At 44.2% G+C, this 26,451-nt stretch overlaps 3 protein-coding genes across 6 annotated transcripts in view; all 3 read left to right on the top strand.

Annotated features, from left to right (window-relative positions):
• cacnb4a (calcium channel, voltage-dependent, beta 4a subunit) overlaps window positions 1-5,326 on the top strand; it is a 16,144-nt gene extending 10,818 nt beyond the window's left edge. For 2 of the 4 annotated variants that reach the window (XM_057025603.1, XM_057025615.1), the window contains 9 exons: window positions 216-295; window positions 450-469; window positions 858-938; window positions 1,687-1,745; window positions 1,841-1,950; window positions 2,082-2,233; window positions 2,652-2,747; window positions 2,853-3,029; window positions 3,264-5,326. In XM_057025603.1, the coding sequence (XP_056881583.1) occupies window positions 216-295; window positions 450-469; window positions 858-938; window positions 1,687-1,745; window positions 1,841-1,950; window positions 2,082-2,233; window positions 2,652-2,747; window positions 2,853-3,029; window positions 3,264-3,527 (1,039 nt within the window). In that variant the 3' untranslated portion in view covers window positions 3,528-5,326. The remainder of the gene's footprint in view (window positions 1-215; window positions 296-449; window positions 470-857; window positions 939-1,686; window positions 1,746-1,840; window positions 1,951-2,081; window positions 2,234-2,651; window positions 2,748-2,852; window positions 3,030-3,263) is intronic. The other 2 variants (XM_057025608.1, XM_057025622.1) reach the window with 1 other exon arrangement.
• Window positions 5,327-5,671: 345 nt separating this feature from the next.
• Window positions 5,672-8,954, top strand: arl5a (ADP-ribosylation factor-like 5A). The gene is made up of 6 exons (XM_057025636.1): window positions 5,672-6,006; window positions 7,298-7,358; window positions 7,448-7,595; window positions 7,821-7,904; window positions 8,056-8,207; window positions 8,362-8,954. Exons 1-6 carry the CDS (start codon window positions 5,961-5,963, stop codon window positions 8,408-8,410), a joined length of 540 nt encoding a protein of 179 aa, XP_056881616.1. The 5' UTR covers window positions 5,672-5,960; the 3' UTR covers window positions 8,411-8,954.
• A 2,395-nt stretch (window positions 8,955-11,349) lies between these two features.
• The window catches only part of LOC130521782 (nebulin-like), a 44,894-nt gene continuing 29,792 nt past the window's right edge, over window positions 11,350-26,451 (top strand). The window contains 43 exon segments of the mRNA XM_057025583.1: window positions 11,350-11,500; window positions 12,222-12,313; window positions 12,556-12,675; window positions 15,224-15,271; window positions 15,862-15,969; window positions 16,052-16,159; window positions 16,286-16,343; window positions 16,346-16,389; window positions 16,468-16,572; window positions 16,683-16,787; window positions 16,885-16,989; window positions 17,552-17,656; window positions 17,741-17,848; window positions 18,289-18,405; window positions 18,824-18,925; window positions 19,001-19,108; window positions 19,191-19,295; window positions 19,383-19,481; window positions 19,891-19,995; window positions 20,078-20,185; window positions 20,291-20,404; window positions 20,496-20,693; window positions 20,794-20,901; window positions 20,976-21,074; window positions 21,170-21,274; window positions 21,425-21,532; window positions 21,640-21,951; window positions 22,028-22,234; window positions 22,326-22,430; window positions 22,523-22,630; window positions 22,718-23,029; window positions 23,158-23,364; window positions 23,473-23,577; window positions 23,677-23,784; window positions 23,890-24,201; window positions 24,290-24,496; window positions 24,591-24,695; window positions 24,794-24,901; window positions 24,985-25,296; window positions 25,388-25,594; window positions 25,689-25,793; window positions 25,939-26,046; window positions 26,132-26,443. Of these exon segments, the coding sequence (XP_056881563.1) occupies window positions 12,577-12,675; window positions 15,224-15,271; window positions 15,862-15,969; window positions 16,052-16,159; window positions 16,286-16,343; window positions 16,346-16,389; window positions 16,468-16,572; window positions 16,683-16,787; window positions 16,885-16,989; window positions 17,552-17,656; window positions 17,741-17,848; window positions 18,289-18,405; window positions 18,824-18,925; window positions 19,001-19,108; window positions 19,191-19,295; window positions 19,383-19,481; window positions 19,891-19,995; window positions 20,078-20,185; window positions 20,291-20,404; window positions 20,496-20,693; window positions 20,794-20,901; window positions 20,976-21,074; window positions 21,170-21,274; window positions 21,425-21,532; window positions 21,640-21,951; window positions 22,028-22,234; window positions 22,326-22,430; window positions 22,523-22,630; window positions 22,718-23,029; window positions 23,158-23,364; window positions 23,473-23,577; window positions 23,677-23,784; window positions 23,890-24,201; window positions 24,290-24,496; window positions 24,591-24,695; window positions 24,794-24,901; window positions 24,985-25,296; window positions 25,388-25,594; window positions 25,689-25,793; window positions 25,939-26,046; window positions 26,132-26,443 (5,709 nt within the window). The 5' untranslated portion in view covers window positions 11,350-11,500; window positions 12,222-12,313; window positions 12,556-12,576.

Below are 26,451 nucleotides of genomic sequence, written 5' to 3' on the forward strand. Positions count from 1 at the left end.
GCCTGCCGGGGAGCTGGTGGATGTGCGAGTGCCAGGCTCAGCGGGGGGCCCGAGTCCCAGCCACCGCAGAATTTTCCATCAGGCCTCATGTCCCTCCTCAGTTTCATAACTTCCCAAACTTTTCACGCCATACGTCACAATTCTAAACAGTAAAAGGTCTTAGCGGTCTTTCAAAGCCCAAGTTTGAAAAGGCTTTTCATTTTTTTGTGTCGTAGCAGTAAATCCAGCGGGAATTCCTCCTCCAGTCTTGGAGAAATGGTGTCGGGCACATTCAAGCCCAACCCCAACTCTGCAGGTTGGTCTCTTGGATATTTACAGACGGCGTTCAGCTTCACAGAGATCAGTTCTTTTACCTGCTCTGCATTTGTCTCTTTGGAATGCTGTTAAATGAGGTTGATGATCAGTTTTCCATTCAGTCAGGTGATGTTTCCTTTCTCTTTTTTCCACAGGAAAGCAGAAACAGAAAGTGGTGAGTCTGGAACTGCAGGTTTACTATTTCTATTACTACTTATTACAGTCAATAATGTACATACACAGAAAGAAGATGCTTTTCAAATTTAGACTTTGAAGAATGCCATAAAAGTGCTGTAATAACCCAGGTAGGGACTTTCATGGTGACGGTGATGGGCCAGACATTGTGGGGGAGGAGAAGGCTGCCTTCCCCCTCAGCCCAGATCCACTGACAGGTTCCCCACACGTCTGTATCTGTCCAATATTTCACTAGGAATCTTGAAATTATGTTATTTTCTAAGTGTTACTCTGCTGCATCACTCCCTTCTTCCAGTGCTCAGCGTCTATACGACCACACTCATCTTGCCTGTATGTGTGTTTGCGCCCCCCCCCCCTCCCCTCCCCAGGCGGAGCACATCCCTCCGTATGACGTGGTTCCCTCCATGAGGCCGGTGGTCCTGGTGGGACCGTCCCTCAAAGGTTACGAGGTAGGAAGGATGTGCATCTGCTGTATTAAATCTCAGACAACTGTTCTGTTGTTATGGAATATTTTGTATTTACAAAAATATCATGAAGATGCATCGTTCATTTTCGATCATCCGCCGTCGGCCCGGCTGACTGACGCTTTCTGCAGCGTCTTGAATTTCCACTTCGGCCCAAATTAAACATCTCCCCGTGATGCGACACTGAAGCCGGAGCTGCTTATTGATTATCAGTAAGCAGCGAAACCCTGGGGCAAACAATAAAGGAGGTGGTGTGAGGTGGGAGTCAGTTGTCATGGAGTCGCCGCCCCCGCCTCTCTTTCTTGTGTTGCCGTGGTAACAACCTTCTGGGTAAAATGCATCAGTCTGAAAAGTGGAGCATGGTTTGAAATTAGAAACGGGGTGTAAATGTGCTGCAGTGAAGAGCGTCTCAGCAGCCTTTAACAGCTCTGTCACACGTACAGATCTTAATCTCAGGCTTCTCTGTTTATTAATTAGTAACAGGAAGCAGTTTAGCTCTAGAGTCAAAAACTGGAGGAGCGGCGTGGAAATAATTGCCTTTATTCCATACAGCTTGTTTGGGAAGTAAAGTAGTACAACCACACGTCACAAATCTGAGCTGATGTGACTGGGGTGCATGCAGCTGTCATTCTAGGGTCCTTCACTTTACTTTACCATCTCAACCTCTAGTTCTGAAAGGAACAAATGTCCACGGTTACGTCCATTAATGACCGCCGACTCGTCGTCTTTATAGGTGACAGATATGATGCAGAAGGCGCTGTTCGACTTCCTAAAGCACAGGTTTGACGGGAGGTGAGTGGTCTCATCTGTCTCGCTGTGAATCACTGCCAGTTTGCCCTGAAGATCTTGTGAAATGTCTGTTTTTTGGGGGGGGGGGGTGTTTTCAGGATATCCATCACGAGGGTAACAGCTGACATATCATTGGCCAAGAGGTCAGTACTAAACAACCCCAGTAAGAGGGCCATCATTGAGAGATCCAACACCCGCTCCAGCCTGGGTAAAGCTACAGGAAGTGTTTTACTCAATGATGTGCACGTCTCCCAAGTGCCTGTCGTGACAAGTGAAAGGTTTTCCTCCTCCTCTTCCCATTTCATTCCTGTGCTGCTGTGTGTTTTTGTCTGCCTGCAGCCGAGGTGCAGAGTGAGATCGAGAGGATCTTTGAGCTGGCCAGGGCCCTGCAGCTGGTGGTTTTAGACGCAGACACCATCAATCATCCCGGGCAGCTCATCAAGACCTCGTTAGCACCAATTATCGTCCATGTTAAAGTGTCCTCTCCTAAGGTGAGATCAAAAGTGCTGAATACTTTCATTGAAGAATACAGATTTAATTCAATCTTAAAATTGATCGCAGCCCTGCTCACCTGATGTTCAGCATCAATCTTCAGAAGCCCACTCAATCGGTCCTTGATAGTTTTGGCTACATTTCCATTTTGGGCAGTTTTCTCTGACATCTTGAGCTCATTTGAATTTCACTCTTCTCTGATCCGGGATTGACCACCAGGTGGCGCCCATCATGGGAAAATATGTAAATCTAAAGCAAGAACCGATTAATCGATCCTCCGAAACATCTTTTTAATGATGTTTTGCTGTCGGCAACTGTTTACTCTCTCCGAGTGAGAAGCTGTATCTTAGAGAGCTACAGCTTATTTAATGGAAGTTTTACTTGTAAAGACGCATTTATTGTATTTCCTTCCTACAGGTCCTCCAGCGGCTGATCAAATCAAGAGGGAAATCTCAAAGCAAACATCTGAATGTGCAACTTGTTGCGGCAGAAAAACTGGCGCAGTGTCCCTCTGTGAGTTCAAACTCTTCCTTACGCTCCACTCATGTTGGTGCTGAAAGAAATCCCCACAAAGCGGCACCGGCAGCTATACTTTCCTCTCTTTCTTCTCCCTCTCAGGAGATGTTTGACATCATTCTGGATGAGAACCAGTTGGAAGACGCATGCGAACACCTTGCAGAGTACTTGGAAGCATATTGGCGAGCGACGCACACGTCACTCAGCACGCCGCTCAACCCACTGCTGGGACGCAATCTGGGCTCCACGGCGCTCTCCCCGTATCCTGCTGCCATTCAGGTGAAATTAAAAGACGTGTTTCTGTTTTCCCATCACGATTACCTTTACGACCCGAATGATAATGAAAATCGGACTTTTGTGGGTTAAAATATGATGGAAAATCACCGAAAAGAAAGCAAATTATTGGAAAAATTGGATTTAGCTCGACAGGCAGAGATGATTTAGATGCTGGTTTTATTAATCGGCCAATCAAGGGCTGTGCGAAATCAATATTTCCCCCCCCCCCCCAAACAGGCACAAAGAAACCGCAACAGCAACCATGCAATGACGGATCATTCGCCGGTGGAACGTCGCACCCTGATGCCGGCCGATGAAAACTACCATAACGAACGGGCTCGTAAGAACCGCAACCGTCTGTCCTCCGGCTCCCAGCACAGTCGGGACCACTCGCCTCTGGTGGAAGAGGACTACCCGGACCCGTACCAGGATTCTTACAAGCCTCACCGTAACCGTGGATCCCCGGGAGGCTACAGCCAGGAGTCCAGGCACCGGATTTGAGCTGAGACGGACCGTGAAGAGAAGAAGCTACAATCATTTGGACTGTAACGACCTCGTATCGATGTGTAGTACCTCCGTGTCCCCCTTCAGTCGTGGCTCCTGCCAAACAAGCTTTTTAAACTTAAAAAAAAAGAAGACTTCCTCCCCCTGGTTCAATTTCGGAAGGGGGTGGATGTAAAAGTAGCACAAGAGCAGAATTGTAAGGTTTTAGAAGGAAAACTGCAGCCGGACCTGATCTGAATGTGCCCCAGGTGGTTCAGGGGACAAAAACACATGCAAGCGATGTGACAACGTGAGCTCTTCCAGACCCTTCCGCACCAGACCCTTGTAGCACGCAGATCAGAATGTAACTCCAGGTCAGTCTGTGCTGGATGCCAGCGTTCCGTAGCCGATGGAGACGGCAGCTCAGATGCTCCGATGCTCCTCAAGGATGAGAGTGGAGGCCTGGACCCATGGAAGCCTGCTGGGGACCATTAACGGGAAAATGGATAGAAAAAACACAGCTCCTATCCTAACCAGACTTGGAAACAATACAGTTTACATTTTACAACTGCCTGGGCATTTAGGGAGCATTTAAAATCTCTAAATTTGTAGTTTAAATGCATAAACAGAGTGACCTTCTCACATCACCGCAGTGTTAGGCATAAATAGAATATTTTTTAAAAAGAAATGACACTTTAACTTGATTATTACCCACAGTTAATTGTACAGATAATGCTTGACTGACATTAAAATATTTACATTGCGTTGACATTTTAAAAAGGTCAGCTGGAAGCTTCCGTTCCTTAAACCAGAATAGCATGGAAGGCATTGTGGCGTTCTCTTCAGGGTTCATGCCCCGTGTCTTTTAGTTTTATTTTTAATTCCCTCTTTAGCAGTAACCACATCAAGACAAGAGGACGTCTAAAACAAATCATACAGATGAGGCCAAAACCTTTCAGAACAACAAAGCTCAGGAATGAGAGGTCGTTTGGACCTGACAGATGTAGCGTTCAGCTCCTCAGATTTCACAGCGTTATGCTAAATTGTGACGTGTCTTCATAACATTTGAAACATGCTTTACTTCCAGTTGTCAGAGGCCTCTGACCTAATATGAAACAACAGGATCCCGTGTCAGTGACTAATTGATCTCGAGGGCTTCCATGTGTGAATATAGTCGTAAATAATTGAAGGAAAGAAACCTGAATTTATTAAAATTGCACTCTAGTGCATGAAAATATGTTCCAGTCATTTCTTCTTTCAAGTGATGTACACACCTTCCAAATTCAGATTTTAGAAAAATCCAACATTCCCCTCACATATTGTCTGATTAAAGATTTTCTAGGATGAAATCCAGACGTTTGTAATGAATATTGATTCCACAGGCCCCCTTTACAGGAGTTTTAGATATAGCTTTTCCCTCTATTGAGTAATTCCTCCAGATAAGAGACAGAATTTACTAAAGCACTTGGACAGAATTACACAGCTTTTGGCATTTTCTTTTACAATCAGGTGAATTTGTTTGTACTCTTTTAGTCACCACAGTGGTCACACTGCATATCATGAAGGCTATGTTGTTATCTGTTGTAATTTTCAGGTGTTTCTTTTATTCTACTGACCAGAGATTACCAAGACTGATGAAAAGACTTCTGCTCTCACCTGCCATCTACTGTAGCTTTTACCAGTGGTGTTTCCAATCAATGAAGCAACGGTTTCAAAAATGTTCAGTACCGCCTGTGACAGAATGATGCATCGATTATGACTTTGTGTGCACTGTCATTTTACAATTCATGTAATGTAAATAAACTGCTCTTATCCTGTTGGATAGTGCTGATTCTTATTCAAACATATTGAGATTTCAATCTATTTGAACTCAGTTTTTTCGATGCAGGTTGCATAGTTTGAGAGTTGTCATCAATATATTATTGTAATGTTTTTAGACATTTGGTTCATTCCTACCAAAAGACATGAGTCTCCAAAGGTCCCGCCGCCACAGACAGGCAGAAAATTGCTGAACTAATGACCAGTCAGTCAGTTTTGACTTTGAAAACAATAGTCATGTAATTATTTTAACCATGTTTATCTTATTTTAAACAGAATAATATATCAGTTATTTCTGTACAATCGCATGTCGATAGAGGACGGCTCGCGCAAGTACGCATGCGCGGTACTGACTTTTTTTTTTTGAGCTCATCGCCGCCACAACATCCAGCTGATTCTTACGGCGTTTAATGTTTTGGTTTTCACTTTTGAAATACTTTTAATGTCATAACCTCAATTTATCAAAATCGATCCTCGCAGCAATGACAGTTGTACTCGAAAGCCCGACAGCTGCTCGTCTATGTAGCTAGAGGGCTTGGTAAAGTTGAGTGACACCAACGCTAGCTGGCTAGCTAGCTAGCTAAGTGACAGCCGATTTGAACAAGCTGGCGTCAGAAAACCCTTTCGGCAGTCATGGGAATATTATTTACAAAGCTATGGAGGCTTTTTAATCATCAAGGTAAGAAATCCGCCATGACATTTATGCTGTGTTTGTCGTCCACGGGAGCTAGGTGGGCTCAATCGCCCGAAAAGGCCCCTATGAGACACAGGTTTGCGTTTATAAGGCTTCCAAACGTGGTTTTAATGTCATGAATGAGCTGTAAGGCGTCGTGTCTCCCCGGTGGAGGGAGGGAGGGAGGGAGGCTTTCACCTGGAGACCGACTACGAGCGTCCTCTCCAGCCATATGTTCGCTTCTTTCGGCTACCTGGTTGGGAGCGGACAGGTAAGCAAGGTGAGCCAAGTCCGAGTGAAGGATGTGGACTTGGTTACAGGAAAGGTCGGTGTGAGGAGGCTGTAACCTGAAACCCGACCACGGGCCACCATCTCGGGCCGGTGGACCGGTGTCACCACGCAGCGCCGGCGGCCACATCAGCACTGTCCCCGGGTTCAACGCTGACTCCACACCAATGGAATCTTATCGCCTCATCAGTGGGAAAACAACTGTTGATCTTGGAAATTCTTAACTCCCAGAGATCTGCAGTCACACGTCGCATAGGTCTAAGAAAGCAGAATCATATAAGGAAGAAAGCAGCCTGGTTCATTTGGTGCATGTATTCCTCGTCATGCATTTTTCTAACACTTTAAAGCTGTTGGAGCGTCTCTTTTATGTCTTTTCAGGCCTGCAGTCGATTCTTGTTACAACACAAACCAATCTATTTGCTGTAGCTTCAGCCAGGAAATTAGAAAATGCTGAGAAGTATTTGACTAGTGACTAGTTTCTTATACAATCAGTCCTTGTGCAGAAATGGTGTAAATCACATGATGGTATCAATTTCCTTGTCACCATAGACAGTCATTCCAAAACAAGTAATTCCCTCAATCTCATCTGATCGCACGTGACATTCTTTTTGATCTGAAGTCCAATAAATGAATTGCAAGCAATAAAAATGCACTATAGGTGTAATAAACACCAATTCGAGGTCATTTATGTTTAACCCCTTGGATTTCAAAAGTTCACCATTAATTTTAGCAAACTGCATTTGAGAGATGAAGAGAGACTTTTGCGGCGTCTCCGGTGCTGCTGCAACACTTTCGAGTCCAGATTCATATCTGAGACTTCCTGCTTGGCTTCAGAAATCTGTAGCTGTAAAAGTTCCCTCTTCACTCTCGGCACCACAATACTTGAGTGTTCGACGCTGCACCAGTGGGCAGAAATGAGGAACAGAGAGGCTGTTCTTTGACTAACGTCTCGCATCAAAAGATTTCTCGGTCATACTCAGCTCGGTTCCGTCTCTTCTTTGTCTTTCAGAGCACAAAGTTATAGTTGTGGGCCTGGACAATGCTGGCAAGACCACCATTCTTTACCAGTTGTAAGTGGTTAAACTAGCTTCCTCTCTGTGCACGTTCTGTCGCTCTGGGACCAACACATCAGGAGCTGAACGTCACAATTGTCTTGCAGTTCGATGAACGAGGTGGTGCACACCTCTCCTACAATTGGTAGCAACGTGGAGGAGATCGTGGTGAACAACACGCATTTCCTGATGTGGGATATTGGAGGACAGGAGTCCCTGCGGTCGTCATGGAATACATATTACACAAACACAGAGGTGAGTGCAGGCTCGCACATATTGTGCCTAAAATAGTTGCCATTCCTAAACAGCACATGCCATCCTCTACCTGAAAGGTTTGTTTAAATCCATTGTGGTGATGTTTTAGTGTATATTTGTGTATATAGTGACAATTTTATACCAGTTGTCTGTTGATTAAGCCCATTCAGTATTGATGCTCTGCTGGATGTCCATTCATTCATATTTCTGTCTCCTCCTCTGCAGTTTGTCATCGTGGTGGTGGACAGCACAGACAGAGAAAGGATCTCCGTCACCAAGGAGGAACTGTATAAAATGCTCGCGCATGAAGTAAGTGAGGTGAAAAAGCTGTGCATGTACAGGCGTTGAAGCTACATCATCAAGTTAACAGTGAAAATATAATATAAAAGTAGTCTCAAATGACCATGTGTGAGTGACAAAGCCAGTTACTGGGGCATGTTTCCTTACTTCTGCCCTCCAGGATCTAAGAAAAGCAGGACTGTTGATCTTTGCTAACAAGCAGGATGTGAAGGGCTGCATGACTGTGGCTGAAATCTCACAGAGCCTCCAACTCACATCTGTCAAAGACCACCAGTGGCACATCCAGGCCTGCTGTGCGCTCACCGGGGAGGGGTGAGACGTGTATTAATCACCAGCACTCTTCCATTTCATAGAAAGCCATTTAAAAAAAAAAAAAAGCCATTTTGTGCTGCGGTTCGACCTTGACTCCAGTTTTCCTTCGCTCCCCGTGTTCCTCAACCACCTCCCCTGATTTCCTCACCTTCAGGTTGTGCCAGGGGCTTGAATGGATGATGTCACGGCTCCGCGTGAGATGATGTCCCCTGTCGTGGATCACGAGGGCGCCCTTGTTGTGTCTGTTCCTTCCGCTCCAAACGCAAACTTGAACCGAGGGACCGACCGGTGGACCCCGTCCTCGTTCCCGCAGATACGGACGGAGTGCTGCCAGGATTTTATATTAGCGGATACGATAATTTATTTTGTTCGTTCTGAACACAGAACCAAATAATTGGAGATTTCAGAATGACTTTGGACGATAGAGACTCTAGATGTTGCTGCACGGTTTTCCTTTCAGCTAACCAGAGGGCAGCAAAGTGTTCGGCTTGGAATGAGGACGACGACAGCAGCTGTGTGAGTCCACAGTGGCCTTGCAGTATTGCCGGACTGGCTGGGGCGGTTTCCATGGCGCTCTCTGTGTATACAGCCCAGTATTTTAACGTGGTGCCTGCAACAGAATGTGCAAGTGGGGATTGATGGTGACCGACACATGCAGGAAGGAGGGTAAAATCAAAAGTCCACCCTCTTCTTTCAGTTTCCATTCAAAGGTGAAGTGAAATAAAGTGTCTCCCCTCTCTTCTGTGACGTGATCGTATGATGTTTTTCAGTCTTTAGGAGGCAGATTTTTCTCCAATGAGCTGCTTTTCAGGGGGTCGGTGGGGCAGCCAGAGATAAGGATAAAGGAGATGAATTCAGAGAGCAAAGAGGACAAGTCAGGTTAAAACTGTGAGTAGTGGCTTCAGAGACAGGTTCCTCAGGGTTAAATAACCAAGCACAAAATGTTAACCTTTAAAAACTCTTGTAACTTAGAATTTTGTAGTTGATTCATCAATTCCTTCCTATCGGTCATTTATTTCTAAATCAGGATCAGGGAGGCACATTTGGGTCCTGCAGTCGTTCAAGAAGAAACAAATCATTAACTTAAAAAAAAAAACATCATAGGAATAAGAAAATTGACTATTTCTCAATGAACTTTGTTCTCTGCTTTGGCTTACCTTGCCTAAATTGCTCTGTTTTGTTGCTGTTACTCCTTTTTAATATGTGTTGCTTAGTAATTTGTGCTTTAAAAAGCAAAAAAACCTTGGAGTGACGGTCCTGTTGAATAAGTAGAGCATCCACAAAACCACTGAAACCCTTCACACCGACCTTTGTGGCCGCTCTCGACGCACCCACGGACCAATAAATTATTTACATCTTTCGGCATTGATGCACGCCGCCCAAAACTCAAGCTTTAAGTTTGTGTCCTGACCTCGTGCCCGGTTCAGGTTTATTTACGGAGTTGCTGTGCGTTCTGTCCTTTAACCAGCTGTGCAGTTCAGAAACGGCCTTTTCCAGGGCTGTGACTAAAAAGACGAGTTCCCCCGTCGCCGTGCTGTTCGCAGAGGTAAGATTTGTCCCTAGAACGATGAAGCTTCACAGTACAGAGTGAACGGACCACAGCCAAACACGTCGGCCTCTGGCTTTTTTCACGGGGTGTTTTTGTTCTGCAGCTGTTGTGTCCGACTCGTCATCGGACTGTTTTCTCCAGTGACTCCAGCGTCCCGCCGCCCCCCCTCCTGAGTGGCCTCAGCACCGGCGCGTCTGTCGGGCTCGTTTGAGGGCTCATGTTGACCACCATAAAATCACTGTCCGGCCGGTTTCACCTGGGTAAAAGCAAACACCCGCAGCTCAGGATCCCCATTGCTCACTGGTCGTCTCATTGGCTCCAGCGGGACAGTGATGTTATGAACGTATCGGCGTCCCACCCATCCAGTCGCCCACCTCCATCATCACACGCTGACCCTTCCTTTGACCCCAAACAACTCCGTTTAAACTGCGGGATGAACAGTTTAAACTGATGAATGAGCACGGCTCCAGGCGAGGGGGGCTACATAACCCATTCCTCATCTCCTTTGTGCTCGTACAACTGCCTCCAGGTTCGTTTTAGGAGTTTGATATGGAACCAAAACCTGAAAAGGGACATTTTTGCATCTCGGCTGTAGTGATGCTGCTGGTCACCCAGTGAATCATAGAATTCAGGACTGGGACCAGTTCGGCATGATAGAGAGATCCTCAGCTGCTGTCTGTCTGTCTGTGTTTGTGTGAGTGTGTGTGTGTGTGTGTGTGTGTGTGTGTGTGTGTGTGTGTGTGTGTGTGTGTGTGTGTCCTCACTCCTAGCAGAGTGAGAGCAGGCACGCCAGAGATCAGACTCCAGGAGCAAAGAGAGATGCATTATTGGACAACATAGGAAAATCAATCGGTACCCTTTCATTCTTTACTATTCTGGTATCAGCGTAGGTGTAAATATAACCAATAATGTTGCCTGATAACACTTGAGAATTTATTTCAGTAATGGAACTGACACAAATACATGCCAATGCGTGCAGTATGATGTCATTCCATACCAAAGTCCCTCTTATTGCTGCCTTTCATACATATACACATGATTAAATCTTAAACAGATGTTATTGAAAGTGTAGCAGGGGATTTTTTAAATGTAAAGAAAAATAGTAGGTTTCAACAGAGGCCCGTGGGTCGTCTTTGCTATCATCCAAAACACATCAAAGACTTGTCCCAGGTTTGTTTTTAGACTTTGACCTTAATCCAAGAGGCCTTTAGTTCCTATATATTTGGTAAGAAACTGTCCTTTCATATTTCCTCTCTCGCAGTTCCTGTTTAGTGCTGACCTGGTTTCCTCAGGAGCCGGGCAGCTCAGGGTCAGCTAACAGATGACCTCAACAGCTTTGGCATCCACAGCTTTGGTGTCCTCATCCTCATGCTCAGATCCAAAGTGATCTACAGCAGCTGTGTTTGTCAGCATCACAACAAACACACGGCTGTTCATTCAGGTGAGGACTGCGTGTGGTGCGAGAAGGGTCGTCTGTCTTCTCGCCCCCAGCGCCACCCACTCTCCTGCCTCCCTCATAACCGCACCGCTGATGCATTCGCCCCAACAGGTGCTCTTCACCGAAAGGATCACCTAGGTATATTTAGATTTGGAAACCTGAGAGCGCTGGCCTGTGATTGGCTGCTTTGGCCACATGATAACCTGGGTAGAAAGTGCAGCTGTGTGCTGTCGCCCAGCGTTTCTCTGGAGGGAAGCTGGGGAGTCTTTGGCGGCTTGGGGACACCGTTAAGCTTTAATATAACTGGTAAGGAAAGAAATGGAGAAAAGCTCACTATGTAGAATCTCTACACTCTTGCATGGCTTTCCATTTGCTGGACTTTCCATCCTTTGCTGCCGTTTGGATCTGTCAGGACAGCTGCCTGAGGAATAAGCAGTGTCAGAGCTGCACCTTAAAGGAGTAACTAACTAAGCAGAAGGGCAGCGATCGAGTGGGATCTAACCAGACAAGAAGCGTCTTTGGATGCATCTGAAGTTTCGGCAGCACTCTGGATATTTTGCCTTTTTTCGTCTCTTTTTTGTTGTAATCTCAGCACCAGCCCTGCTTTTTTCTGTCCTTCATTAGAGGGTCCACCTCCTCTCTCCCGCTGTTTTACAGAGAATATTTTATTTGAAAGTAAAGGCAATCATGCTAAAAAAAGCTAGTTAGTGTACCATCCTATATTTAACCTGCAGCCTCAGAAGGCATTGCATCGCCATTTGCTAAACAGAGTCAACCAATCAGACTTTGGCATTAGCTTACATGTCAAATAGCTGGAGCGGTGCTGGGCAGCTGTCGCCAAGCTTCAGCCAGGGGCCACAGTTCTCTGAGCTGTGTTGTGGCAAGTGAGGGAGGAGGGGTGGCTCGCACACATTCAGGGGCCCGTTATAAAAATCCACAGTGTGTCTGACCTTCTAACTCTGCTATTGTGATTATTCATTTGCCGTTGTCCTTTTTTTTTTTTTTTTAAGTTTGTTGCTTTCTTTAGGATTGGGGCAAATCACAGTCAATTTGAGACCCTAGTGGATGGCAAGTGAGACTTCCCTAACTGTCAGGAAATACTGCAGGCATCTTGTGCTGGTATGACTTCTGCTTTGTTCGGACGTTCATGTGACACCGGTGTCTATTTCCATCACTGCCTTTCTTTTTCCTAATTCTGTTGATTGGGTTGAAGAGGCGATGCTGGTAGCAGCCACATCATTTTTCCAAACCTCGCTGCTTACATGGCATTATTAAAAAATGTTTTGTGACTTTGTCACATATGTTTTTCAGCTAATAAGTCAAAAAAAACTTTAATAACGGCCAATTCTTTTTGTGTGTAGAACCTCTAAAACCGTCCCAGTATGACGGAAGTTGTGGAGGAATATGAGGAGTATGAGGAGTATGAAGAGGAATATGTGGTAGAAGGGGAGGAGGAGGAGGAGGAGGAGATTATTGATGAGGTAAGTGGATGCCTTCTCACAAGCCACAAATAAAAAATCCTTTAATTTTCCAACAATGCTTAATTAGTGTTTGCAGCCCAGATGAGATTCAAGGGAGAGGATTTTACTGGAGGTGCAGGAACTGAGGGTCCAGTGGCAGCAACTATGAATAGTGAAGTTAATGACCTCCTGCAGTCAGCAGTTCATAGAACCAGTCATTTATCTCTGCAGTCAGATCCTGTTTCAGATTGACGGCCCACTTTAAAATACCAAAAACAGACACTCACAAGTAAAATCAGTTCAGCCATTCGTCTTTCAAATCTGCAGCATTAGTGATGATATTTATGTAAAGATATCAACGTTATTGACGACGTTGTGATCACGGCACAACTTTTATCACTTATTTTCTATGTCATTGTCCATTTTCAGACCACAAGTTCCACTAACATCAGCATAAACCGATTATTGAACTGTAATTGGCCACGTTCCCCTCGGCTGCAGTGGCATCCACGTGTAGATTGGATTACAAGTCGCGTCACGTTTATCTCCAGATTCATATCTAACCTCAGGAGCTGAGGATGTTTTCAGGCTGCTTTTGGAATAAATTGTGTGTGATATATTGTGTTGCTGAAAGTCTCCATGTCAGTGTCGAATGGAAGAGTGAGAGCAGAAGGCTAACAAGTTAATCTCATATTTCCTGGTGAAATAGGATTAAAGTTAGCCTGGTATTTCTTCATAATACTGCTGATGTCTTATAGGGGAGTTTAAATGACTGATTGATTTCTTTTCCAAATACCAGCAAAAAAATTGTCATTTAATTCCCGTATAACATATCAACTGGAGTGAGATTTATTATCTTTACTAAAAAGATGTGAATCTCCTGGGAGGTGAAACAGTCGGGTCCTCGCTCTGATACACTCTGATTTCACAACCACTTTCATTTACACTGAGGAGAAAAGTTTTAAGTACCTGGTAAGATGGCGCTTGATTTGATCTACAGATTGGGGAGAATCACAGCATTGGTGTTTATTTATGTGGTGATAATTAAAGACAGTTTCCTCATCATTAGCATAAGAAGTCAGTGTTAGAATTAGTCATTTTAGTGCTGAGAGGTTTATCTATCAGGCTCATTAAGGTGTCTGTCTGGCATCCAGGCAAATTTAGAAGTGGACATCTATGGCATATTGGCAGGGGCATGAAGCCGCCAGAGAAGCAAAGGGAATGAGCCAGGCAGAGAAAGTGTGGCTCAAATGAGTCCCTGGCCTGGAAAACCACACTCAGATCATCAGGAGCGGCTGTGATGGGAGGAAAGAGAGTTTCCTTTCCTTCCGCTGACAGTTCCATCGACGCCTGCGATTCTCTCCCGTCTGATAAATCCAGATGTTCAAGCCTCTTACAGATGTTTTGCCAAAACGATTGAGATGTTCTTTCCCTCACCTCTGGTTAATGTATATTCCCGATAGATGTTGACCATTTAAATAAAACACCACAATCGGTTCAGAGGTGCAGTTTAGGCCGGCGGAGAGCCGGACAGGCTCGTCTCTACCTGGAGCAACCTGCTGCTGTCTTCTGCTGTCGTCTGACTAATGTTATTAAAACAGAATATGTAAATAGTGACCCCACCCCTGCAGTCAGGTTTACCTTTTTGTTCTACTTAAATAGCAGAACAGTAAAATCCAAATGTGTGGGATCATTCAGTCTCTCAATTATTCAGTCAGACAGCATTTGTTCATTATGAAGCAGTTAATGTTGCTGACCTCAAACATGTAAACCCTAAAATCGGTCCGGAACCTTCCTGAATAGAGGATGAGGTTATACGGTTGACGAGCAGGAGAGTTTTGGCTGTAGAGTAAAGAGCATTACAATAATCACCCGCGTGTTTGGAACAGGAGTCCACAGAACCCAAATCTACTGCTGCATTTTTAGGCCTGTCACAGGTGCCAAACAGTGTTTCATGCAACAAGCTGATGGGATCATAGGCTGCTCGGCACTGTTGTATCTAGGAATAACTGACCAGTATCTACAACTATAAATAGGATGGAGCCCAAAATCAAATTCCCAACCAACCTTTTTTATTCATGCTGTGTAAAACAGAATGAGTGAAAGTGTCTTCAGCCTCCGTGGAAACTCATCAAATAAAACCTGACTACATCAAATTTACCTTTGAATGAAGAACCGTGTGTGTGATCACACATTGGCACTATGGAGTTGTTTAAACAAATAATATTATTATAGATCGAAAAATGAGGAGATAAGATCCAGTTGTTGTCATGTAAATCCCTGCTGATGAGACACTAGAGAGCTGTCTCACTCAGCAATAGAGAAGATATTAATGTTCCTCTTTCCTCAGCAGGAATTACTCTATATTCACCTCTGAGGATTTCGGTGACACAGACATAGAAGCACTTTATTACAATCTTCCCCCCAGAGTGTCGGTGGTTGTAATTAAATAGGACCCAGAGCTGTGGGAAAAATCAACCTCAATCCTAAAAATATACAGTACGCTGCTGTTTCTCCTTCAACCTGTTTTGAAATCCCAGAGTGTGTTCTATATTTTCAATATGTTTAGCAGATTACAACGAAGACTGTGACTGAGCAAAAGACTCAGCACTCTCAGGTAACGCACCCCCCCCGCGGGACGCAGCGGAGGTTACCCCTCCTCGATACTGGTCGTGATGCATCCACTTCTGTCTGCATGCATGGATGAGTATTCCTCTGTCTGGCTGCTTGGTCAAAGGCATACGTGTTTTTATCATAAACCCTTCAAAGTGTGCATGACAGCTCTATAGTTTATCAGTATTTGATTAGCCAGTCGTGTCAGAATGTGACCCACTGTAAGAGGAGGCTCCTTCTTCCCTCCCTAAGACCTGCTGTAGTATAATCCCACTGTTGAAGCCTTAATTGCATGCAGTGCATTTATCTATATTCATGCAATTAATGCAGCTATGCAAGTCCCACATACTGTAGAGGGACATATGGAATTATCCGTTTCCCATTGCACCATCATTATTAGAGGTGAGTGAGTAGAGGAAGACTGAAAACTTAAACATATATATTCAGTAGAAGGCTTCCTCTAAAGAGCAAATCCTTTTTCTTTGGTTGAAACGTGTCTTTATCCCTGGGTGGATCCAGGTTGTTGGTTCAAGTCCCCTAATGCACCTGACAGGGGTAGTTGGTTAATGGGATTATTGTTCTGTCCTCCCCCAGGCGGGCTTGCCGACTCGGCAAGTGAGGAAAAAGATCAAGGTGGATACCTCCAAGTTCATGACTCCATATCTGGCCCACAGTCAGAAGATGCTGGATCAGTTCAGCCACGTAGGCAACATTTGGTTTGTTGTTTTATTTTCTTTTGACAGTCGTCGCAGTAATTATTATATAGCCTTGTTCTTCCCATCAGAACAAGTACCGTCACGCCTATGACATGTCCAGAGGGAACCCTCCTGCCTTTAGTGCCGATACCCCTGAAATGATCCGGATCAGGAAGGCCCAGGAGCAGCTCAGTGAGGTACGGCCCAGGAAAACACAGCACCCTTTTCACTTTCAGCTAATATTACTCACATTACCATGGATTAAAAATGGTCACAAGAGAAGAAAACACAATTTAATCAACCCAAATTTGCCATTATTTTAGGTTAAATACCGCATGGAGGGGAACAAGGCTCGGACAACAAGCTTGTATGATGGTGAGGCCAGGAAATCGCCCATGTCAAGCATGTATCTGAGCTGGTTAGCAAGGTGAGTCCATGCATACACTGAAAGCTGCAATATTTGAAAAGAAAAGGCAAAACCTCATTGGTGCTGTTTACCTTATAGGTTCTGTACAGACAGAAGTGGGATGAGACGAAGGACAGATACCTGCTGCCTCCTGATGCTCCTGAGTTTGTCCTGGCCGTGAAAAATGCAGCTAATTACAGCAAAGTAGGCACAATGTGCTACTAGATCCACCGTGCACATTAAAACTTACTCTATTAACATCACAAATATCCAAACGTGATCTTATATTCATCCCGATTTTATGTCCTCTTCAGAAAAATTACACTTCGGACTGGGATGAAGACAAGACGATGTTCTTTCCTTACACCGACAGCCCTGAGCTGCAAAGGGTGGCCAAGGCTCAGGAGGCCCTCAGTGACGTGAGTGAGACTGTTACAGGCCCAGATCATTTCTGACCTTGCTGGGTGCAAAAAGAGGTTTTAGAATCACCCACTCCTGCTGCGTGTGCCCCCACAGGTCCAGTACAAGAAGGGCCATAATGAGCGCAAGGCCAAATACACCTCTTTGCCTGATCCTCCTGAAGTGGTGCTGGCCAGGACCGTGGACCGGCAGCGCAGTGATGTAAGCTGCCCTAACCTGCTCTTAAGATCTGGGTCTGGAGTTGCCTTTATTTCAAGAATCAACCTTAATAAATTAATATGTGATGCTGCTTGAAAGATTATAGATCTCATTAAAATAACCGAGTGTAGCAACCAATTGTATATACTTTAATGATAATGTGACAAAATTAAGTTTTTAATTTTTAAGGTGGTTAGCAGCGGGTAGTGATCAGCTCCACTCAGGTTTTGTTATTTTGTTTAATTTTTCCAGGATTATTCCCTTTGGCACATGCATTATTATAGACAAATCAGCTAAATTCTACATATCTTTAACAAAAGGGGTAAACTTGCTCAGTGCATCCATGCGGAATCAGGGACATGAGAGCCCAGCTAACCTTGAGCGGTGGCTCAGAATAACTGTCCACCTGCTCTCTGATATCATCGGCTGCATCAGGCGCGAGGGGGAAAACCAACAATGGGCTGAAATTTCAGGGATTACCGTCATGGCCAGCATGTTTTGTCAACCAGAATAGTTTTAAATGTTTCCTAAACTGCGTAACACTGATTATTTCTGTTTCCCACAGCTTAAATATAAGGAGGATTACAATAAAAATGTGAAAGGCCAATGGTGCGAGACTCCGTACTTTGACATTGCCACAGCCAGGGTGGCCATGGAAAACCTGAGTGAGGTAACGGCTCACAGTCACATGACAAGCAGTGCGTATTCAACTGTGTTCTACCTACATCCACACTGCTGTTCTTTCTCTTTGCAGAGGAAATACACACAACGTTGGGAGGACACAAAAGACCGAATATATTTCATGCAAACAGACACACCTGTTTACGACACACATAAGAAGGCTGGCACTGCTGCCAGTGAGGTGAGCACGCACACACCCCCACACGAACAGTGGCACCGGGGTATTTTTATAGGTGCACTCTCATGTGGAAGACACGACAGAGAGCTGACCCATGTCTCAGAGCAGAGTGTGACTCAGCCCACTCTGACGTAGGGATCGCGCCATTTTGTACCCACACGAGCGCTGCGTGACTGAGAGATCTGCCTTCCGTTCGCTCCAATTGTGCAAACCGACTGCACGTTGACACTTTTTCCGTAGTAACAACTTGGCTGAGTATGAGAAGAGGCTTTTCAGTTACTCTTCAGCCACCCACATGTTCACACACACAATACAGTCAAGCGTCATCATCCGCTGCCATGAATGAGCGCACCAAGGTCATTTTAGCAACCATGTCAATAAACAGCCCACGCCTCTTTTTGGCCCTCGTCACTCAAACTCATCCTCATCTTTCCCATTTCCAGGTCCGATACAAGAGGGATTATGAGAAAAACAAATCACAGTCTGATTATAACACGCTCCCAGCGACAGAGAACCCTCGCCTCAGACAGCTCCGATATGCTGGCACCATCCTCAGTGATGTACGTATCTGACAATCTTACGTAAGAAGGAAAATTATGCTCATAGCTGGGGTTTTTCATCGTCAGTTCTGAAAGGGGCCTATTCTGTAACTGCTGTAAGAACATGTATTATTTCCTGTGTAGACAAAGATGTTGGGTTCCATGACGTCCATAATTTGAGTTATATGCACAAAATAAAAGTGTCTTGAAGCTCCCCTTAAAGGAGAATTTCGACCTGTTCTGGTGTTAATAATGCTACTAACACACTGTTAAGATTACCAGTAATAGACTAGAGTATTACTTCAAAACAAGTAAATTTTGTACTCAGATCAAAAGTTAATGCAGCGCCCTCTTGTGTACAAAGGGTTTAGTTGACACCCAAAGAATTTAAATCTGGATTTGTATTTTTTAGCGCTGCTAAATGTTGTTTTCTTTGCAGAAAGTGTACAAGGACAGCTATGAGAAAAACAGGGGATTCAGCATCAACTACTGTGACACGCCCAAATTCCAGATGGACACCGTACTTAAACAGTTCACTGATGTGAGAAATGCCTTAAACTTAAAACATTGCTTTAACTCAAAACACTGTTGATGTTATAATTTTTTTATTTTTTAGGCACATTACAAAGATAAGTATGAAAACGAGGTGAAAGGCCACTATGTTGGCAGCTATGAAGATCTATATATGCTTCATTGCCAAAAAGTAGAAGAAATGAAGAATGAGGTATTTCAGCATTCTATATTATTTAATCAGTTTGGTGAGAATTGATATCTGTTCACTACTATTTGCATTTATTTATTTGCAGCAATTATATAAATCTGACTATGAAGACATAAAAACGCGGTGCTTCTTTCCCCAAACGATTACGCCAGAGTATGAAGCAATAAAGAAACTTGAAAATTGTAAAGATGTGAGTAAAACAATTTAGTTCATTTGAATAAACTGGCATCTCTCTGGTATGTTAGTGTTATTTTATTGTTTTTCATTTGGTGAACAGAAAAGTTATCGGCAACATCCAGATAAAGTGAAGTTCACTCAAGTGGTGGATTCACCTGTGCTGGTCCAAGCTGCCATCAACGCACAACAACTTAGCGACGTAAGTCCGAGGGACTAAAACCTCAACCTTCGCTCCTATTGTGCGTATGTTCTTTATCTTGTTCGTTTAGCAACAATGTCCGGTTAAAACTCCAGATCAAATTCTCCTCCGTGCGCAATCACATTAAAATGTGCCCAATCATGCGTGTAGCCCAGCTGTCTTTCTTTGGGCTCCATGGAAACTGGAGAGCCATCCCTCTGTTGTATAAATAGCACCGAGCATTCAGTTGGCCCAGAATAAACCCTGTGATCAGAGGGGCTCTGGGGAAGCACAGAAAGTGACAGCCTGTGTGGCTGCTAATAGCAGAACACTGCCCTCTAGTGAGAGGAAATGGTAACTGAAGCAGTGGCGTAGAAACACGGATTAAAGTTCACGCTAACTTGTTATTTGTAATGCTTTTTTTTTGCAGTTGAACTATAAGGCAAAATATGAGGATACAAAGTTCAAGTCTCACCTACCCCCTGACTACCCCTTCTTCATCCAGTCCAGAGTTAACGCGTTCAACCTCAGTGACGTACGTTTTAAGCCGCATGGCTTGTATCCATCATAGAAATATAAAGAGAGCTTGAATTGATGCCAGAATCCTCTTCTTTCAGAACTGCTATAAGTATGATTGGGAGAAATCTAAAGCGAAAAAGTTTGAGATCAAAGGGGATGCTATTTCAGTCCTCGCTGCCCGAGCTCATACCAACATCGCCAGTGATGTAAGTAGCTAAATTGGCGCAATTCAAGAGTGCACAATTATTAAGTTTTAGTCCACAATAATGACAGTAATTATGATTATTGTCACAAATTCCTATTCTTTGCAGGTTAAGTATAAAAAGGAGTATGAGAAGAACAAGGGACAGATGATTGGAGCCCTCAGTATTAATGATGATCCCAAGATGTTGCACTCAATTCATGTGGCCAAAATCCAGAGTGAAGTAAGTGGGTTATTTTACTGCACATGCCTTCTTTAAAATTCCTTCAGGTGACTTGTCGGAGTCTCTGAACTGTCTCTTGTTATCTCCACAGCGTGAATACAAGAAATCCTATGAAAAGATGAAGACCAAGTACCACACACCACTGGATATGATTTCAGTCACGCAGGCTAAGAAATCCCAGGGAATCGCGAGTATGGCTGGATATAGGAAAATCAACGCCAACTACTACCTCCCTTATGACAGTGTGTTGTTGGACTTAGCCAAGAAAGCCAACGTCATCCAGAGCGACGTAAGTGATCTTTCCACTGGACTTTAAAATGTGTGTTTAGGTTTTTATCAGTTTATATATATCAGCATGTAGTAATTTGCCTGATTTTGCACCATCACAGAATCAATACAAGTCTGAATACAACAACTACACCAAGGGTTCCCCATGGGTGACCTTTGGCTCCATGGATATGGAGAAGAATAGGAAAGCTGCAGAAATTCTTAATGAAGTATGTCTTCAACTATTAGGTAGCTTCTAACCTTTAATGGTTTAAATTCTAAAATGTTTACTTTTTTTATACAGAAAAAGTACAGACAACACCCAGATACGATCCCCTTCACATCTATTGATGATCACCCCGTCATGATGCAGGCCAAGGTCAACCAGCTTCAGAGGAGCGATGTGAGTCTGTCCATCTCAGGCCCAGTTCTTCTCTCTCTGTGCTTGAAAAGCTTCACAGATCTGACGGCTCCCACTGTTAATACTTTGGCTTGCAGATCTTCTACAAGAAAGGTCTGCAGGATATCCACCAGAAGTACTCTCTGCACCCTGATGTGCCCGAGTTCCTCCAAGCCAAGTGCAACGCCTACAACTTCAGCAATGTAAACCATGAAGATTGGAGATGTTTATTTTTTTAATGTCATTATTAATTTACAGTGGCCAAATCTGTTGTAATCTTTGTGATTGCTTTTTAAATTTAGTATAACTACTAGAATATTATTGTTATTTATATCCACATTGTTTCCTTTCAGAATTACTACAAATATGCATGGCAGGATCTGATTGCCAAAGGTTATGACCTGAAACCCGATGCCATCCCTATTGTCGCAGCCAAAGCTGCCAGACATGCTGCCAGCGATGTAAGTTTGAGCCACTTTAGATGGCCAGTTATGCCTCTGTGAATCACACAATTGGAAAATATTCATCAAATAGATATTTGACTAGAGATGTTTTATCGCCACTGCAGGTCCAATATAAAAAAGCTTATGAGAAAGCCAGAGGCCAGCACGTCGGCTTCCGCAGCCTCCAGGATGACCCTCTCCTGGTCCACTACATGGAGGTGGCCAGACTGCAGAGTGACAAGAACTATAAGAAGGAGTACCACAAGTCCAAGCTGAAGTATCACACCCCAGTGGACATGATGAGTTTAGCTCACGCCAAACACGCCTCAGCGGTGCAGACGTTTGCCGGCTACAAGCAGCACCACCACAAATACTGTCTTCTGCCCGACTCGATGAATTTCGAACTTGCTCGCAGCATGAACTACAATTCCAGTGATGTACGCTTGGTTTTACATTTACCAGCCATAACCGAGGGGAAGAATGCGCTTGACTTGTAATGCTTTTATTTCCCAGTATAACTATAAGCAGGATTATGAAAACTCAGTCAAGGGAGTTGGCTGGGTTCCCATTGGTTCCCTGGATGTGGAAAAAGCTAAGGCAGCAGCAGCAGCTCTGGATGAGAAAAAGTACCGTCAACACCCCGACACCATCAATTTCACCAGTGTTACTGACTCCGTGGTCATGGAACTGGCCAAAGCTAACACCAAGATACTGGATGAGGTGGGAATGAAGAAAAAAGAAGACATTCTCTTTTTGTAAATGTGATGTAAGTCACAGATTTTTACCAACCTGTTTGTTATTCACCATGCAGAAAGAGTATAAAGCCAGTGGGGAGAAATATAAGCACACTTACCATCTCCCCCCTGATGCCCCAGAGCTGCTACAAGCCAGATACAATGCTGTCAACGTCAGCCAGGTTAGTTCTGGGTTTTATTTTCCAGTCTTCACGTATGATCCCTGTAGTTGTAACTTAACTGTGAGGTTGTTTTTTGTTGGGTTTTTTTTTAGAATTACTATACCTATGCACATCGCCAAGACCTGCTGAAAGGACACCATGTGAAGCAAGATGCTATTCCCATCGTCTTGGCAAAAGCTTCCAGAGATATTGCCAGTGACGTAAGTTGTGAATTCAGTACTGACATTGTCATTTTTTCTGCATGTAAACGAAGAAACTTTATTCATGTGTTTTTTTTCTCTGTGCAGCACAAGTATAAGTTGGCCTACGAGAAAGCCAGAGGCCACCACGTTGGCTTCCGCAGCCTCCAGGATGACCCTCTGCTGGTCCACTACATGGAGGTGGCCAGACTGCAGAGTGACAAGAACTACACCAAGGATTACCACAAGTCCAAGCTGAAGTATCACACCCCAGTGGAAATGATGAGTCTGGTCCACGCCAAGCAGGCCTCTGCAGTTCAGACCATGACTGGATACAGGAAGATCCCTCACCGCTACATGCTTCTCCCTGACAACATGCACCTGCACCTGTGCCGCAGCATGATGGACATTCAGAGCGATGTATGCCATTTTAAATATTCTCTAATGTTTGATAATAATAACAATAATAATAATAATCACAGATTCATTCAAGAATAGAATCACTGTTGTATCTTCCATGTTTGTGTTTTTTCCTTATGTTTACACAGAATGTCTACAAGTCAGATTACAAGAACTACTATAAGGGTGCTGGGTGGGTCCCCATTGGCTCTCTGGAAATTGAGAAGGCCAAAGCAGCTAAAGTGGCCCTGGAGGAAAAAGGTTACCGTCAGCATCCCAGCACTCTCAAATTTACAAGCACCACCGATGCCATGAACATGGCTTTGGCTCTGACCAACACAAAACAGCTGGACAATGTAAGGATGCATTTTCTTTGCAAAAGACGTCATCATTAGATGTGAGACCAAAGCCTGCATTAATGAAAATAATAACCAGGATTAACAGGTGCTGTTTCTTCCCTTTAGACGTCTTACAAAGCTTCTGGAGAAAAGTTTGTGCACACCTATAATCTGCCAGCAGACAGCCCTCAGTTCCTTCAGGCTAAATTCAATGCCCAATCTCTCAGCACAGTGAGAACACAATCTCTTTGTTTCTGTAATTAGAATGCCTCAAACACTGAAAGTATATGCATAAAACATATTCCTGACATATTTTTTCTTCATCTGCAGAGTCACTACAAACAAAAATGGCAAGAAGATATTGCCAAAGGATATGACATGAAGGCCGATGCTATTCCCATCCTGCATGCCAAGCAAGGCAGACATATCGCCAGCAACGTAAGAAAACTGTAATATGTTGAACACAAACTAAAATCTATTTCTATGTAATGAAGCAGTCATTTCTATTCAGATGTATCTAATTTAGTCTGTGGTTTAATTTAGTTCCAATACAAGAAGGACTACGAGAAAGCCAGAGGCCACCACGTTGGCTTCCGCAGCCTCCAGGATGACCCTCTGCTGGTCCACTACATGGAGGTGGCCAGACTGCAGAGTGACAAGAACTACACCAAGGATTACCACAAGTCCAAGCTGAAGTATCACACCCCAGTGGACATGATGAGTCTGGTCCACGCCAAGCAGGCCTCTGCAGTTCAGACCATGGCTGGATACAGGAAGATCCAGCACACCAACGCTCTCCTCCCTGATTCCATGAACTTTGAGCTGGCTCGTACAATGAATATCCAGGCCAGTGATGTAAGTTTGATGTTAACAACGTGTTGTAGATGTGTCCTCTGTTACTATGTCCATTATGAACCATTTTTGAGGATTTTTTTTTCCCCAGTGTGGCTACAAATCTGACTGGTACAACTGTATCAGAGGTATTGGATGGGTCCCTATCGGCTCACTGGCTGTTGAGACTGCTAGATATGGCAACAAGATCCAGAGTGAGAAGAATTATCGCACTCATCCATCCAATTTCAAGTTCAGTAAGCTGATGGACTCCATGGACTTGGCTCTGGCCACTGCCAACAACCAGATCATGAACAAGGTGCTGCTTGTTGACTTGACCTTCAGACCGCTTCAAACATGCTTGGAAAAGTCACATGTATAATTGCTGTCTTTTATATATATATTTTTTACAGAAAGCATACACTTCAGCGTGGGAAAATGACAAAACATCAGTCCACATCATGCCAGATGCTCCTGAGATTCTCCTGGCCAAGGCTAATGCCCTTAACATGAGCAATGTAAGAGGACCTTCTAGCAATTGCTAAATCACATGGCTACTTGTAACACTCAGGGCAGTACGAGGGTAAAAATGATTCTGACATGTTGTTTTCCCCAGAAACTTTACAAATCTGGTGTGGTAGAGATGGCGCTGAAGGGCCACAACCTTAAAGCAGATGCCATCCCAATTCAGGCTGCCAAATCTGGTACCAATATTGCCAGTAATGTAAGTGATCACAAACTCTATGACATCTTAATGAACGCATTTCATCATTTTAAGCAAATATGTTTGTTGGTTGATTGTTGTAGTACAAGTACAAGTTGGCCTACGAGAAAGCCAGAGGCCACCACGTTGGCTTCCGCAGCCTCCAGGATGACCCTCTGCTGGTCCACTACATGGAGGTGGCCAGACTGCAGAGTGACAAGAACTACACCAAGGATTACCACAAGTCCAAGCTGAAGTATCACTCCCCAGTGGACATGATAAGTCTGGTCCACGCCAAGCAGGCCTCTGCAGCCCAGACCATGACTGGATACAGGAAGATCCAGCACACCAACGCTCTCCTCCCTGATGCCCTGAACTTTGAGCTGGCTCGTACAATGAATATCCAGTCCAGTGATGTAAGTTTGTATAAAAGGTCTTTTAACGACAATGACCACAATCTTTGTCTGTCTGTTTTTGTTTGGTTTCTGATTTAATTTCCTCCTTCAGAACCAGTACAAGAGCGACTATGTGAACTGGGTTAAAGGAACAGGATGGGTTCCTATTGGGTCGTTGGATGTTGAGAAAGCAAAAACCGCTGGACAGATCTTCAGTGAGAAAAGATACCGTCAACACCCAAGTGGTTTTAAATTCACTAAGGACATGCACTCCATGGATATGACACTGGCCACAGCCAACAATCAGATAATGAATATGGTATTACATCAGAATTCCTGTGAAAGTTACAGAATGTCTTTGCTCACAAACTCTGGTCGTGTTAAAGATGTCCATGGTGCTTTATTCACATTAGCAATCCTACATTAAAGACTGGGAGCAAGACAAGACTACGATCCACATCATGCCTGATGCAATGGACATCGTTCTTGCAAGAGAAAACAAGAACAAATACAGCGAGGTACACATTGCTTAAACAAATGATTTTCCCCCCACTTTTTCATTATGATTCCCACTTGTCTGCAGCACTCACAGCCCAGATAGTTATTGTTTTTATTGGTATACTCCTGCTTTCATTTTTCCTCATGTCTTCTCTTTGAGTTTAGAAATTCTACAAGTTGGACAACGAGCTGTCCAAAAAGAAGGGACACAATCTTCGTGTTGATGCCATTCCAGTCCAGGCTGCTAAAGCCTCCACAAATATTGCCAGTGATGTAAGTGTGTGTGCATTTAACATTTAATATATCTGTAATGATCACTGTGATTAAAATATGTCCCCTCTTTTGGCCTCTTTTTAAGTACAAGTACAAGACAGGCTACCGTAAGCAGGTCGGCCACCACATCGGTGCTCGCAGCGTCCAGGACGACCCTCTGCTCATGCTGGCCCTGAACTCAGCCAAGATTGCCAGTGATGCTCTGTACAAGAAGGACTTTAACATGTCCAAGACCAAGTTCCATCTGCCAGTGGACATGCTGGCATTTGAGCTGGCCAAGAAGAACCAGATTCAGGTCAACCATGCCAACTACATCACCCGCCTGCACAACTGGACCTGTCTGCCAGACTCCAATGATGTGGTCCAGGCCAGACACGCATATAATCTACAGAGCGATGTATGTAT

This window comes from Takifugu flavidus, chromosome 1 (genome assembly GCF_003711565.1).
Source record: "Takifugu flavidus isolate HTHZ2018 chromosome 1, ASM371156v2, whole genome shotgun sequence".
NCBI lineage: Eukaryota > Metazoa > Chordata > Actinopteri > Tetraodontiformes > Tetraodontidae > Takifugu > Takifugu flavidus.

What these genes read in the sequence shown, in the direction of transcription:
- arl5a (XM_057025636.1), top strand. Translation starts at nt 5,961, where the DNA reads ATGGGAATATTATTTACAAAGCTATGGAGGCTTTTTAATCATCAAG. An exon ending in ACCACCATTCTTTACCAGTT is followed by an intron (nt 7,359 to 7,447) that starts GTAAGTGGTTAA and finishes ATTGTCTTGCAG; the next exon opens with TTCGATGAACGAGGTGGTGC. An exon ending in ATAAAATGCTCGCGCATGAA is followed by an intron (nt 7,905 to 8,055) that starts GTAAGTGAGGTG and finishes TCTGCCCTCCAG; the next exon opens with GATCTAAGAAAAGCAGGACT.